General features: G+C 43.6%; 1 protein-coding gene across 1 annotated transcript in view; it reads right to left on the bottom strand.

Moving 5' to 3' along the window:
- CDHR1 (cadherin related family member 1) overlaps positions 1–10,351 on the bottom strand; it is a 54,710-nt gene extending 44,359 nt beyond the window's left edge. Inside the window, exons 1-3 of the mRNA XM_034434749.3 lie at positions 9,966–10,351; positions 9,032–9,127; positions 1,205–1,350 (exon numbers count right to left, since the gene is read on the bottom strand). Of these exons, the coding sequence (XP_034290640.2) occupies positions 1,205–1,350; positions 9,032–9,127; positions 9,966–10,278 (555 nt within the window). The 5' untranslated portion in view covers positions 10,279–10,351. The remainder of the gene's footprint in view (positions 1–1,204; positions 1,351–9,031; positions 9,128–9,965) is intronic.
- Positions 10,352–15,606: the final 5,255 nt, after the last annotated feature.

Genomic DNA, 15,606 nt, shown 5'->3' with positions numbered 1-15,606 from the left:
AATCCCACAACATGAATGCTACAGTGCAAATTCACAACAGGAGTGTCTGAGTGTCTGCCCAGAACCAAGTCCTGTAAATTCAATAGGGCTTACCTCTGGGCAAATATCTCCGTACGGGTAGTCCTCGACTTACGACCACAATTGAAATTTCTGTTGTTAAGTGAGACATTTGTTAAGTGAGTTTTGCACCATTTTGTAACCTTTCTTGCCCCAGCCAATAAGGGAATCATTGCAGTTGTTAAGTGAAGATAACAGGGCTAAGTAAATCTGGTTTCCCCTTTAACTTTGCTTGTCAGAAGATCGTAAAAGGTGATCATATGATCCCGGGACATTGCAACTGTCATAAATATAAGTCAGTCGCCCAACATCTGAATTCTGATCACATGGCCACGAGGGTTCTGCAAGGGTTGTAACAGTGGTGGGTTGCTACCAGTTTGCCCCGGACTGGGTGAACCCCAATGGCCCGGATGCTTCTGGGCATGTGCAGAAGTGTTGCACGCGCGCGTGAGCGTGCACCCACAAGCGAACCAGTAGCAATGGGTGTTGAAACCCGTCACTAACCAAAGTGACTGTTGGAAGTTACAGCAGCACTAATAAAAAGTGACAGGACAGAAGTCAAGGACTACCTGTATTTATTTACCTGAGAGTAAGCTTTAGTGATCGTGAACAGTGACACAATTTGTTCTTTCAGTTTCAGCAGAAATTATACAATAATTTAGAACTAGCCAGAAATAATCCAATAACCAGCCAAAAGTAACCCAAATTACTCCACAAAAGGAGGCAGCCATGAAAAATAACACAAATATTTGTCATAACTAGGATCTGATGATGCTGGGTGTATTATTATCATAGATTCAGCTGTGGATAGCGACTGAAGTTAAGAACGCCCAGGGTTCTATAAGTGCTAAGAGACATTTGAATATTTATTTTAGCAAGAATGGTACATTCGGCCCGAATCGCTTGAGGCTAGAGATGGACGGAGCATTCCTATCCTCGAGCAAGAATAATGCCTACGAATGCAACTGGGAGAAGAATTCTAGACTGCAGCTCTATGGGGAACTTCTTTCAAATGATATGAAATATCTAATTATCTGATTTCCTCAGCTCCATCCCTTTCTGAATGTTAAATAGCCTAATTCACACCAAGATCCCTACCGCAGCCGTGGGAGAATCAGATTTTGAAAAAGATCCTTCTGGACTATACCTCTCGATCAAGCTCTGCAATCAGGGTAACATTTCCATAGTTTTCATCCACGGCAAAGTATTTTCTTGCTCCGGCCTCAAAGGTCACGCCATAGGTTACCGGATCTCCTTCTGGATCTGTTCCATTTAGTGTATAAACATGCGTACCTACAACAGTAAGAGTTTTTGATTATGATTTTGTTTGCACAGCTTCTCAAAGGTTTTTCAAATCTTTTGGTTAAGAGTTGACATTATTATTGTATTGTTAAGACAGCTATTATGGAAATTATGCTGATCACTAATTTGTAATGTCTGTCACTCTGGAAAGTCAGTTCTGAAGTTCTCCATCTATTCTGGGGTACTTCTGCAGCACTTAATTGACCAGGTGGGTCTTTCTGTGCCATCGAGTCTGATTTGACTCCTGGCCACTCTCTGAAAACATCTCTGCAGGGTTTTTTGGCAAGATTTCAGGAGGGGCTGGCCATTTCCTCCTTCCTAAAGCTGAGAGAGTGTGGCTGGTCCATGACTTCTGGTTGCCAGCATTGGTAGCCACCCGATTGGCTGGCAGCAAACTGTCCCATGCGCCCAAACGCCCGACACGAACTGTACTTCGACGAATGGGCCGCGGCGAAGGGACTGGGACGGAGGGGCTGTGGCCCATGTGCTGGGGTAAAAAGATGGGGACGGGCCAGCCGAGGAGAAAAGCTGGTGGATAATGCGCGGAGGCGGAACCCCGGAGGAGAAGCAAGCACGGCCAAAGGTAGGAGCCTAAAAGTCCCATTCCGTTTCAGAACCCCATGGGGCAGAAAAATGCTGTAGGAGATAAATCGAGGTATGTACAAAAAATGTAGATCAAGCATGGTAAGAAGCTTTTTAGACTCACTCTGTTTGGCAGTCACAGAGATTAATTGAGCTGTAGAGTTGAAGGAAAAAAATACAGTGTGAAATGCAAGGTCTTATCTCCAAGACAAATGATGGACATGGCTCTATAAAATCCTAATCCTAATGTGATGATCCTGATCCTAACCAACTCTGATGATGTTACCTAGTTGGGTAATGAAAAGTCTGCAAGAAATCAACCAAGCTCAGAGAGCACCAAGGACCCCTCCTGTCAACCCTCAGCTACAAATATTCTCTTTTATTGATACCCAATCCTCACCTTCAAGCACATTTCCTGACCCCAAGCAGGAAAGAACATTATGGGGTAAAAATGAAGCCAAAGGGAACCTCTCATAACCATGGATTGTCAAACCATTATAATAATAATAATAATAATAATAATAATAATAATAATAATAATAATAATAATATAAAAAAACAGTGTTTTAAGCGTGACTTATAGAAATAAGATTTTTTTTTAAAGAATTGAATTTGTCCAGTTATTGGGAAACGCAAGTACCTTTCAATACTTACACCTGACCAAACCACAAAAATGTCCTCCCAAAACATTTTTTTCTGCTACATTCCCCTGAAGTTGTTTTCAGTCTATCCCTAGTTAAAGAATTCAGTCATCCAGAGCTGGGCTGGTGTTAAATTTGTCCTTCCTTCCCGTATTGTGACACCATCCAAGAGTGCATGAATCATTGGGTAATGTTTATATTCCCAAAAGGAGAGGTGATAAAAAAACAAAACAAAATTGGAAATGGCAACAGGGGCAGCACATTTTGTGCTCGTCAGAGGTTTTTGAAAACTTGTTGGTGGCCAGAGAGCCACAGTGGGGAAAGACAGAAGCATAGAATCAAAATCATGTAAAGTATTAGTACCTCTTTATCTTTATCTTTATAAAGCCTTATTTAGATCGCATCTAGAATACTGCATCTAGTTTTGGCCATCATATTACAAAAAAGATGCTGAGACTTTGGAGAAATGGGAAGAGACGGCCATCTAGGATGATTAAAGGCCTGGAGGCTAAAACGTCAGAAGAAATGTTGCAGGAATTGCGTCTGGCTAGTCTAGACAAAAGAAGGACTAGAGTGGACATGATAGCAGTCTTCAAGTATTTGAGAGGTTGGCACAAAGAGGAAGAGGGGGTCAATTTATTTTCCAAAGCACCAGGAAGCAGGACAACCACCAATGGATGGAAACTAACCAAGGAGAGAAGCAACCTGGAACTAAGGAGAAATTTCCTGACAGTGAGGACATTTAACCAGTGGGATGGCTTTCCTCCAGAAGTTGTAGGGGCTTCATCACTGGAGGTTTTTAATAAGAAACTGGACAATCACTGATCTGAAAAGGGATAGGACCTCATGCTTGAGCAGGAGGTTGGACTAGAAGACCTCCAAGTTCTCTTCCAGCTCTATCCTTATTGATTGATTGACCCTAAAATGCAGGGAAATGGAAATATTTTACCTTCACTGCATTGAAGGGGTTTGCTTAGCAATGTGATGAAAACTACTGGAGCCTAGGATAGGTTAATCTGCATGATCTCCTTTAAAAAAAAAAAAGAAAAAAAGAAAATTGTTCTTCAGTTACAGCGCAATGGAATCCACCGGTTTTGCTGAAGTGACCTCCTGCAGATGATTTGATGCTAGGATGGCTGCATGCAATCAAAATGTTAATAAAACTGGAAAGGTTGATTTCTCTATTTCTATCCTAGATCAGACGGTGTCTGACTGATAATTTTTACACCCTCTCAGCACCGACTTTCCATATCATTAACACTCTGAGAACATTTTCCAGCATGGAATTAACACCAATTAAAATCTATCTTTGGCAACGCTTGCTGAAAAGAAGAGAAAATTAAAAGGAGTCTCCAAGTGAGACTCTTAGAGAAAAATGTTCATGAAAGAGTCTTCACCAATGAAGCAGAGAACTTTTCTCCCTTGTCCATCAATGAAGATTTAATGGTGTAAATTCACCCACATTCCCAATATAGCAAGCTATAAAGGAACCAATAAATGGTAGAAGAAATGCATAAAGTGTTTTTAGAAACCACAAGTCCTTCCATCTTGGGAAAAATGTTGCACCATCTACATCTTTTCCCAGAAGCTACCTGCTAGGCTTCTACGGAAATTCCTAAACTCAAAAAGATTTTTCTCCTACTACATTAAAGGATATCAAAACTGGGTTGTCAAACCTCATTAGGATGAGATTACTTTTTTAGGAGATGTAGAACATGTATATCTTCCTGCCTTTTTGTTTGGAAAAGACCATTCTATTTTATCTCAAAGGTGCTTTTTCAAAAGGCAACTGGACTTTGTTTTTTCCTTGAAGACATTTTACTTCTCAGCCAAAAAGCTTCTTCAGTTCTGACTGAATGGTGGAGGATGGAAGGATTTATGTTCCTTGCAGTCCTCTGGTCATTAGCTCTCTTTCTGAGAGCCGTTGAGGCCACTTGGAGGTTTATCTGTGCCCTCAGGGTTATCTGAATAGTGCAAATGGAAGTTCCAATCTTCTTGGAACTGTTGAAAGGACGGTATTGTAAACAGGAGATAGGTGGAGTCATATCCCTCCCACTCTGTTGAGAGAGAGAGAGAGAGATGTTTAATCCTAATGTAGATGGCCTCTTTGACCCCTCTTTCAAACCAGAGCTCCGCTCTGTCCAGAATGTGGACATAGAACCGTTCTATCTTCTGGTACCAGATTGACAGCACCTAATGGCTAGGCATGGCTTTGAAGTGCAGATGAAGGTAAAGGCTAGCAAAAGGAATGGAAGCCATTTGATATAACAGTTAAAGGTGTCAGGCTAGAAGCCAGGAGAGTAGAAATTCTAGTCCTACCTTAGGGACAAACCCAACTGGGTATCTTTGGGTCAATCATTCTCTCTCAGCCTCAAGAAGAAGATAAGAACAAGCCACTTCCAAAAAGGTTTCTACAATGTGGTCAGGAAAACCAAATATCCATGGAGGACCCTTTCATTTTTTCATTTTCATTTTATTAAATTTGTATACCGCCCTACTCCCGAAGGACTCAGGGCGGTGAACAGCCATGAAATAAAACATATAAATACAAAATTTAAAATAGAAATAAAACAAGTTAAATAAATTTGGCTGAACCATATTTAAAACCCCAATAATTTAAAACCAAATTTAAAATTCCCATTTAAAAGAGGAGAAGTTTAGGTCAGGCCGGCTTGCTGGAATAGGAACGTCTTAAGCATGCGACGGAAGGTACGCAGATCCGGAATCCTCCATATCTCGGGGGGGAGCTCGTTCCAGATAGTAGGTGCCCCCACAGAGAAGGCTCTCCCCCTGGGGGCTGCCAGTCGACATTGTTTGGCCGACGGCACCCGGAGGAGCCCCTCTCTATGGGAGCGTACTGGTCGGTGGGAGGCTATTGGTGGTAGCAGGCGGTCCCGTAGATAACCAGGTCCTAAGCCATGGAGCGCTCTAAAGGTGATGACCAAAACCTTGAAGCGCACTCGGAAGACCACCGGGAGCCAGTGCAGCTCGCGCAGGAGAGGCGTTACATGGGAGCGCCACGTCGCTCCCATCACCACCCGCGCGGCCGCACTCTGCGCCAGTTGGAGCCTCCGAGTGCTCCTCAAGGGGAGCCCCATGTAGAGAGCGTTACAATAGTCCAGACGGGAGGTGACGAGGGCATGAGTGACCGTGCGTAACGAGTCCCGATCCAGAAAGGGACGCAACTGGCGGATCAGGCGAACCTGATGAAAAATCCTCCCGGTCACGGCTGTCAAGTGCTCTTCTAAAGACAGCCGTGAATCCAGGAGGACACCCAAGTTGCGAGTCCTCTCCGTGGGGGCCAATGCTTCGCCCCCAATAGTCAGCGATGGCACCAACTGACTATATCGGGACGTCGGAAACCACAGCCACTCGGTCTTGGATGGGTTGAGTCTGAGCCTGTTTCTCCCCATCCAGATCCGTACGGCCTCCAGGCACCGGGACATCACTTCAAGGGCATCGTTGGGGTGGTCTGGGGTGGAGATGTACAGCTGGGTGTCGTCAGCGTACTGATGGTACTCCACCCCGAAACCACGGATGATCTCACCCAACGGCTTCACATAAATGTTGAACAAAAGGGGCGAGAGGACCGATCCTTGTGGCACCCCACATATAAGGGGCCTCGGGGTCGACCTCTGCCCCCCTCTCAACACAGACTGCGACCGGTCGGAGAGAAAGGAGGAGAACCACCGTAATACGGTGCCTCCCACCCCCAACCCTTCCAACCGGTGCAGCATGATACCATGGTCGATGGTATCAAAAGCCGCTGAGAGATCTAATAGGACCAGGATAGAGGAACAACCTCTGTCCCGAGCCCTCCAGAGATCATCCACCAATGCGACCAATGCCGTTTCCGTGCTGTACCAAGGCCTGAAGCCCGACTGGAACAGATCTAGATACGTCGTTTCATCCAGGTACCGGGGAAACTGTCGTGCCACCACACTCTCAACAACCTTCGCAACAAAGCGAAGGTTGGAGACTGGACGATAATTAGCCAATATTGCCGGGTCCAGGGAAGGCTTCTTGAGGAGAGGTCTCACCACTGCCTCTTTCAAGGCGGCGGGAAAGACACCCTCACTCAATGAAGCATTTATAATCCCCTGGAGCCAGCCTCGCGTCACCTCCCGGGAAGCCAGCACTAACCAGGAGGGGCACGGGTCCAACAAACATGTGGTCGCATTCAGTCTACCCAGAATCCTGTCCACGTCCTCAGGGGTCACAGAGTCAAACTCATCCCAGATAACATTCTCAGGACCTGCCTCCGTCATCCCCACTGGATCTACCCAGTCAGAGTCCAGATCTTCCCGAATCTGAGTGATTTTGTCATACAGATACTGAACAAAGTCCTCGGCTCTTCCCTCCAAGGGGTCCTCCCTCGCTTCCTGGTGGAGCAGGGAGAGGGTCACCCTAAACAGGGCGGCCGGGCGGTTATCTGATGACGCAATAAGAGCAGCAAGATGAGTACATTTCGCTGCTTTTATCGCCACTAGGTAATTCTTAATATGAGATTTTACCAGTGTCTGGTCAGATTCAGTGCGACTGGCCCTCCAACTACTCTCTAGGCGTCTTTTCCAGCGCTTCATCTCCCTCAGCTCCTCAGTAAACCAAGGAGCCAGGTGAGATCGGCGCCGGGTCAGAGGCCGCAAAGGCACGACTCGATCCAGAGCTCCAGCGGCCGCCCTATCCCAGATGGCCACTAAGTCTCCAGTCGAGGCGTGAGCCAGGACCTCAGACATTGGCCCAAGCTCCGTCTGGAACCTATTGGATTTGAGCTTGACCTGAAGAAGACTTACCACTGCAAGAAAATCCTTTGCTCTTTGTTCCAGAGTCAACTGCATGTCTATGGCAGAAATCACTGCACTCTCTGTCAATTTACACCTGTATGAAATTACACTTCAATAAAGCAATTTGGACTCTGGACTGAAGAAACTTTTTGGATGAGAAGCAAAATGTTTTCAAAGAAGAAACACACACAAGAAAGTCCAGTTGCCTTTGGGACAACTGTGATGTGGGTGATTGAAAATCTCTATAGACATTTGGACCCCGATTTACTTTGTCAACATGAAGAGTTGCATCAAACTCCCTGTGACAAAGCCACGTGGATGCCTCAAATTCCTATGGACCAATGTTGGGAGACATCACGAGAGCAAACTGACTCCGCTGAAGGCATCCACTTGCATGTTCTTCATGCTAAAGGATTCTAGGCTGAGGGATCTCTAGGCTGGGAAATTTTTATGATTTCTCAGCCTGGAAGCACATTCGCTAATCCTGTTGGAAAATGATATTTCCCACTTTTTTCCTTGCAGCACTCCCTAAAAAAGTTCTCTTATTCCTTTCCCACACTTGACCTCCTGATAATAGGTGGTCACTGAGAGAGAGAAGAAAATGTTCTCCTCCATCTGTGTCCTCTAAATGCGGACAGTGGAGAATAATTAGAAGAACTCAGGGGCATGGAAGAAGCTTTTCCATAAAACTGGCTAGCCTCAACTGAGTGAGCTGTCCAGAAGTGTCTACACTTCATAGCTGGACCCTCCAAGCCCGGGAGATGCCTTCTGGATGGGAAGAAAAGTGATTGCTTTGCTCTAAAAAGCCAAGAAACAGCTGGTGCTTCATGGAGTACATTTGAAAAAAATGCTTTGCTTGAAGCTTTTTTATCTAAATGAAGCCTTCCTCCGAAACTTCACACAGCCCTAATATTTAGCAAAAAACTTAAATTTTCCTCTAATATATCAATCCAGAAGAAATACAGAAAGGCTGGGTTCATGTATGAGGTTCAGATGATAAGTCTGGTTGGGTTTTAGCACTGCATCTGAAGTCAGCTGTTCCGATATGAAAACTGAAAAAGAGTTCTAGAATAATATATCCAGATCAGGATGGGTTGTTCCACAAAACAGTGTGTGAATCCCCGCAATAACTTTACCCAGAAATCACAAACCTATCAATGACTGCATTGAAAGATAATGTAAACTGGTAATATTGGGTAGAGGCAAAACGATAGGCTACCTAAATTGGCTGAAGATCAAGGGAACTTCAGCATAGAAGACAAGAGGATCAATAACTCTATGGATCTTCTCTAGATTGGCACTAAATCTCTTGGGAGATATAGGCTATGAATTCTGGAAGCTGTTAGCAACCCAGTGTGGGGTAGATGTTAAAGTATTGGAGTAGGACCAGGAAGTTATGTCTTCAGTCCAGCCTGGGAACCTCTGGTGTGAATTTCAATCCAGTCTAACTCAGAAACGTTGTTGTGGGGATAAAATGAAGGAAAATCTTCATATGAGTGAGTTCCCAAAGGACAGTCAGGATGAATCAATAAAATAGCATCAACTACCCAGAGGATCCCAACTTGGGAAGGATGCCATTACAGTCCCAACAAATACGGTGCAGAAACAAAACCTCAACATTTCTGTTTTTAAACACACAGAGAGACACAAGATCACAACACTGACCCACAGCTGTATCTTCCGAGAGGCTGAAGAGGGCCATATTCCCATTATTGCTGCTGGCTCCATTGTCAAAGAAATAGGGTGCGTAATTTGCCTGAACTGTAAGTTAAGAGAAAACAGAATTCAAGGGAGAAACATTCAATAAGTGGGAAGTTATCTTTTCTTTTATGTACACCGAGAGCGTATGCACCAAAGACAAATTCCTTTTGTGTCCAATCACAGTTGGCCAATAAAGAATTCTATTCTATTCTGTTCTGTTCTGTTCTGTTCTGTTCTGTTCTGTTCTGTTTCATCTGTGCACAAAGCCCAATTCAACCCCACAGGTCTAATTCACCTAATTCGTATCTGAGAAAACTCTGAACATCTCAAAAGACTACTTGCACTATTGCTGTTAACAATACAAATTGCTATAAATCTGACAATGTTTTAAATTCAAACAGAATTTGATTTAGGCACAGGAAAGGAAATAAGGGAGACCTAATCTATCCCCCCAAAATGTTTGCTAATCAAAATTCATCAAATCCCCCTGAACTGAACAAGGGTCCCATATTCCATTCAACCTCCAAGCAATTCCTAAGCGATTTAAACAATGCCTCCTGAATTTTTAAAGGGACGCTTACCCCCGAATCTTTAAGAAAACAATTACTTACTTGCTACAAGAGAAGAGCAAACCCGAGAGGGGGGGGGAGAAAAAAGAGGAAAAACCCATTAGATATCATTCCATCCTTAATTTATTTATTATTATTTTTTTTTAAATAGCCCATTTGAGGTTCATCAACAGCCAAAAGGTAGAACAGAAAAGACGGAAATGAGCTAATCATCTTGCTGTTTATGCCATTCTTGAGTTGAAAGTCGCAATTAGCAGGAAGACCCCCGAATCTTAAACCTTTGCCCCAGTTCCAACCGGCGTAGTTTTGAAAGATTTGGCTCTACTCACCCAGGCAAACGTGCACCAGATTGAGGAATAAGGAGGTTGGCAAATGCCGTTCTCGCTTCATCCCCCCCCAAAGAGAGGATCCGTTTCTCCTTAATTTTGGGGAAGGGGGGCAGGCGAAATACCCTTCCAAGTCCCTGCTGGAAACCTTCTTCAGAAGTTGGGGGGATGAGGAATCTGGCAGAGTGGCAGGAATAGTTGCTAAGATGTTAAGCGGATGACCTGACTTAATTTTGGAGGCATTGAAAGGCGTTCCTGCCTTCCACTTAATTAGTCCAATTATTCTGCCAGCAATGGGAGATTTATTTGCAAGCATTCAGCCTCTCTCTACCTGGGAACAACGTCTGCTTAAGCAGCCTGCCTGCAATTGTCCAAAGAAACCCCTCCAGATCCAAAAGGCAAGTTGGTTTATCTTTCACTTATCTGTTTTTTTCCTGGTGCTTTCGTTTTTCTTATTCCCAACGCCGCCCACACCCCTTCTAAATAAATAAATAAAATATTAACAACTCCCAGGGTGTTCTGCATTTTTTTCCCCCTCACCAAAACACCTAAGGAGTCATTTCTCAGGACTAAATGAATTTCATCTTGATATTCTTAAATTAGCATCCGTACATAATATTTTGCTTTCCAGGATCAGGAAATTAATACATTGAACGTGGAATAAAGGCAGCCAATTCAGGACTGATCGAGAGGCTCAATATTTAGAATTATTTTGTTAATAAGGAAATCCCTTTTTTTTAACTTAAATCCTTCATTGAAAAGACAACAAAGCATTCTATTAGCACAGAGAGCTGTAAGAACACAAATCAAAATTTATCTCTTCAATGATGATTTAAGCAAGGCTTTTATTCCTAAATTCATTTTTGGCTTTCTAATTTTTTTTTAAAGAAGTGGATATTTTTGGAATCAGTCATGATTGAGATAAATCCATGTTCTAAAATGGGGAATTCATCAAGTCATGAAGTCAACTCATTCTGGAATTCATAGTTTGGAGAGAAAACATCTTCACAGATGACACGGTCCCCCATCAGCAATTGTTGAAAAGACAGGTCTAAAATCGTAATATAAAATAAGAAATTCAGAGCAGATGTTGTCCCTTAGCCCACTGTTCAACTTCTATCTCCTTGTGCATTTACAATAATATTGTCAGGTATGAAAGATTAGTGTTCCTGGTTTTTTAAAATTTAAATACCTCTTCTGGGTTGGACTGGATAAGAACCTTCCGTGATGCCTGCTAATCCTTCTCAGAAGCCCAGAGCCATCTGTCCACCTCGCCAAAGTGTAAATAGAGAAATTAGGTCCTTCTGTGCCGAGAGGAATTCCTGAGTGACAAGAGGCAGACCTCTTGACTTTGGGGCTGCAAGAGATTGATGCAGAATCGAGTGGGGCTGTGGTGGGCCCAGGGCAGGGGAAGGGAGGGTTTCTTAGAAAGCTTTGACAATTGAATTTAATAGTGGAAACAGATGCTGAGGAATTAAAGCCCCTCAGGTGGCTTCTTCAGATTGACTTGGATGTACACATATACCCTGTTCTTGATAGAAGGTTCATTTTGAACCACCTCAATTTATTATGTTGAATCAGAGATGCAAATTGGATCACACCTTAACAGAATAACCAAGTTGGAAGGGACCTTGGGCCGGAGACCCTATACCATTTCAGACAGATGGTCTCTTCTTAAAAATCTCCAACGTTGGAGCATCTACAACTTCTAGAAGGAAGTCGTTCCATTGATTAATTGTTCGCAGTGTCAGAAAATTTCTGTTTTATAGTTCTAGGTTGCTTCTCTCCTTGGTTAGTTTCCACCCATTGCTTCTTGTTCTGCCCTCAGGTGCTTTGGAGAATAGCTTGACCACCTCTTCTTTGTGGCATCTCCTCAAATATTGGAACACTGCTATCATGTCACCCCTAGTCCTTCTTTTCACTAAACTTAGACCTATCCAATTCCAAAGTCCCAAAGCACTCCTCCTCCTACTCTTCCTCCCCCTCCTCCTCCTCCCCCTCCTCCTCCCATCAGATCAGAAAACAAGAGTGGGCTTAACAAAATTGTGACTGATCCAAACCAGAAATTTCCAGAGAAAAAGACTAATAGAGAAGGTTGAATCTTTTTTTCCAATTATGTACTTGTGATCACTCTGAGGAATTCTGGAAGAAAGAAATTTTCACTCAAAAAGGATGCAACGACCTGAAGTACATGAAGTGCAAGGGTCGGTCCTCTCGCCCCTTCTGTTCAACATTTATGTGAAGCCACTGAGTGAGATCATCCGTGGTTTTGGGGCGAGAGTCCATCAGTACGCTGATGACACCCAGCTGTACATTTCCACCCCAGACCACCCCAACGATGCCCTTGATGTGATGTCTCGCTGCCTGGAGGCCGTGCGGGTCTGGATGGGGAGAAATAGGCTCAAGCTCAACCCTTCCAAGACTGAGTGGCTGTGGCTCCCGGCGTCCCGGTATAGTCAGCTGGTGCCATCGCTGACTATTGGGGGTGAATCTCTGCCCCCCACAGAGAGGGCTCGCAACTGGATGTCCTCCTGGATGCACGGCTGTCTTTAGAAGAGCATATGACGGCCGTGGCCAGGGGGGCTTTTTATCAGGTTCGCCTGATCTGCCAGTTGCAGCCCTTTCTGGACTGGGACGCCTTGCGCACGGTCACTCACGCCCTCGTCACCTCCCGTCTGGAGTATTGTAACGCTTTCTACATGGGGCTCCCCTTGAAGAGCACTCGGAGGCTCCAACTGGTCCAGAATGCGGCCGCGCGGGTGGTTATGGGTGCAACCCTTTGTGCCCACGTGACACCCCTCCTGCGCGAGCTGCACTGGCTCCCAGTGGTCTTCCAGGTGCAATTCAAGGTGTTGGTCACCACCTTTAAAGCGCTCCATGGCATAGGACCAGGATATTTACAGGACCGCCTTCTGCCACCAATAGCCTCCCACTGACCAGTCCGCTCCCACAGAGAGGGATTCCTCAGGGTACCGTCGGCCAAGTTATGTTGGCCAAGTTAAAACCCAGGAGGAGAGGCTTCTCTGTCGGAGCTCCTGCCCTTTGGAATGAATTGCCCCCAGATATTCGTAACATCTCTGACCTCCGGGTCTTTCGCTGTGCCCTCAAGACCCTACTGTTCTGACAGGCGGGGCTGTCTAACTGAATGATTTTAAATTGGGTTTTAATTTTGGGTTTTAAAATTTGGCCAAAACTATTTAATGATTTTAACTAATTTTAACTATGATATTGTATATTTATGTTTTTAATCTTGGCTGTACACTGCCCCGAGTCCTTCGGGAGAAGGGCGGTATATAAATAAAATTATTATTATTATTATTATTATTATTATTATTATTATTATTATTATTATTATTATTATTATTATTGAAGAGCTATTGCTTTTAACACTTGCCAGAACTCAGAGTTCATTCTTCTTTTAAATAATGCTGTTGAAAAATTCTGATGAGGACCTACAAAAAGATAGAAGATGAGAGAGCATGATGTAAGGTGGCACTGTTCTGAGATGCTTAAATCTCTGAAGGACTATTAGTATTAGGTTTAGTGTCAAATATAGTTGATTACTCAAGAAAACTCTTGTGCAATAGTTATGTCCCTTTTTTTAGTATTTAAAAAGAGGATTGCCTAGCTGGTAATACTTCTCCATGCATGTAGGTGTTTCTCTCTCTCTCTCTCTCTCTCTCTCCCTCCCTCCCTAGGTACCATCTATCTATATTCTAGGTTGTATATGTGTCCTAGAAAATTTCCAGCTGATATATATACAATATATATGTGTGTGTGTGTTTGTGTGTATATACAGTAGAGCTGTAGTAGCGCAGTGGTTCGAATGCAGTGCTGCAGGCTACTTCTGCTGCCAGCTGCCTGCAATTTGGCAGTTTGATTCTCATCAGCAAAAGTTGACTCAGCCTTCCATCCTTCCAATGTGGATAAAATGAGGACCCAGATTGTTGGGGGCAAGAGGCTGACTCTGTAAACCACTTAGAGAGGGCTGTAAAAGCACTATGAAGTGGTATATAAGTCTAAGTGCTATTGCTATACATGTATATACAGTATGTACACACACACACACAAAAATAGTGCAAGAAATGTGCAAATTAACATTATGATAGTAGGTAGAATTTGGCTAGTTCTAAGTTGGGAACCTTTTATGATGCTGATCTATGCTTTGAACGTTGAATGTCTTTCTGCCAATGATTCTTAGTCCAGTTTAAACTTCCCCCATTACTCACAGGAGCCCACATCAAAGGGGTGGGGGAGGGAGGAGGAGCATTGAAGGCAGGGCTGATCCTGAGAAATCAACTTTGCGTCTTCCCCCCCCCAAAGGGAAACTGGGTTCAAGGCTTCCAAGTTAAAGAAGTCTCAGGTAGCTCATCTTGGAGTCAGAGATGCACCAGGTAGTCCTAAACTTACAACCATTCGTTTAGTGACCATCCAAAGTTATGACAGGGCTGAAACAAGGAACTTACGATCAGTTATTGCAGATACCGTATTTTTTGGAGTATAAGACGCACCTTCCCCACCCCCTAAAAGAGGGCTGAAAATTTGGGTGCGTCTTATACTCCAAATGTAGCTTTTTCGAAGCTTTTCTTCAGCCCTAACAAGGTGCTAACGAGGCACAAGCGATCTTCCCAGATTTACCTGCTCCCTTGACTCTGTGCTTTAACGAGGCTATCTCTCCCCATGCTTTGCCTGCTTTTCTCATTGCTGCTTCCTCTCAGCTGTGCCTTAGAAGCTGTTTTTTATCCCCAAGCAGGGGATAAAAAACCAGCAAACGAATGTGGTGAAGCTGACCAGACTAAGGACGCTAGCCAAATGAATACCTGGTAGGCAGATTTTTTTCCTATTTTCCTCCCCAAAAACTAAGCTGCGTCTTATACTCCGGTGCATCTTATACTCCAAAAAATATGGTATTTGATGACGATCGTCACATCACCCCAGGGGTCACATGATCAAAATCTGTGAGCTTGGCAACCAGTTTATATTTAGGAGGTTTGCAGTATCTGTCTCTTGACACGGTTTTCCACAAAGTGACACCCTTCAGAAGGACCAAACTCTTGGCAGAAACCAAAAATCATGACAGACCAGAATAATGACAACAACAACAGATTGGTTTTCATACATGCAAATACTTTCCAGATATCGAGAAGATTTTAAAAAAGAAGGTATTTATAGTGTTTCGACTGTTTTAGACAAGATATTAATGGGTTCAGATGACCATATAATTAAAAAGCTATATGGATATTTACTTGAAGCAAAACTGGAAGAAGAACAAGTTAAAGAATCAATGATAGCATGGGGAAAATTTTTTGGTTATAGTATTGATTTAGAGAAATGGCAAAAACTGTGGTCACATAATTATAAAATGACAATGTCAACAGCATATAAAGAGAATTTGTATAAGATGTTTTACAGGTGGCATCTACCCCTGACGAGAATAGCCAGGATGTTTAAGAATAAATCGGAGAAATGTTGGAAGTGTCATCAAACTCCAGGATCGTATTACCATGTGTGGTGGACATGCGTGGAAGCAAGGAGATTTTGGACTAAAATACATACGTGGTTAGAAAAAATGACAAAGACAAAGACTTTAAACCAGAAATATTTTTATTAGGAATCCTACCAGAGACATTTAATAAAGAATTAC

This window comes from Pantherophis guttatus, chromosome 6 (genome assembly GCF_059756535.1).
Source record: "Pantherophis guttatus breed Tessera chromosome 6, ASM5975653v1, whole genome shotgun sequence".
Classification (NCBI taxonomy): domain Eukaryota; kingdom Metazoa; phylum Chordata; class Lepidosauria; order Squamata; family Colubridae; genus Pantherophis; species Pantherophis guttatus.
The sequence above is the reverse complement of the archived record's forward strand: the minus strand, read 5'-3'. Positions and strand labels throughout refer to the sequence as shown.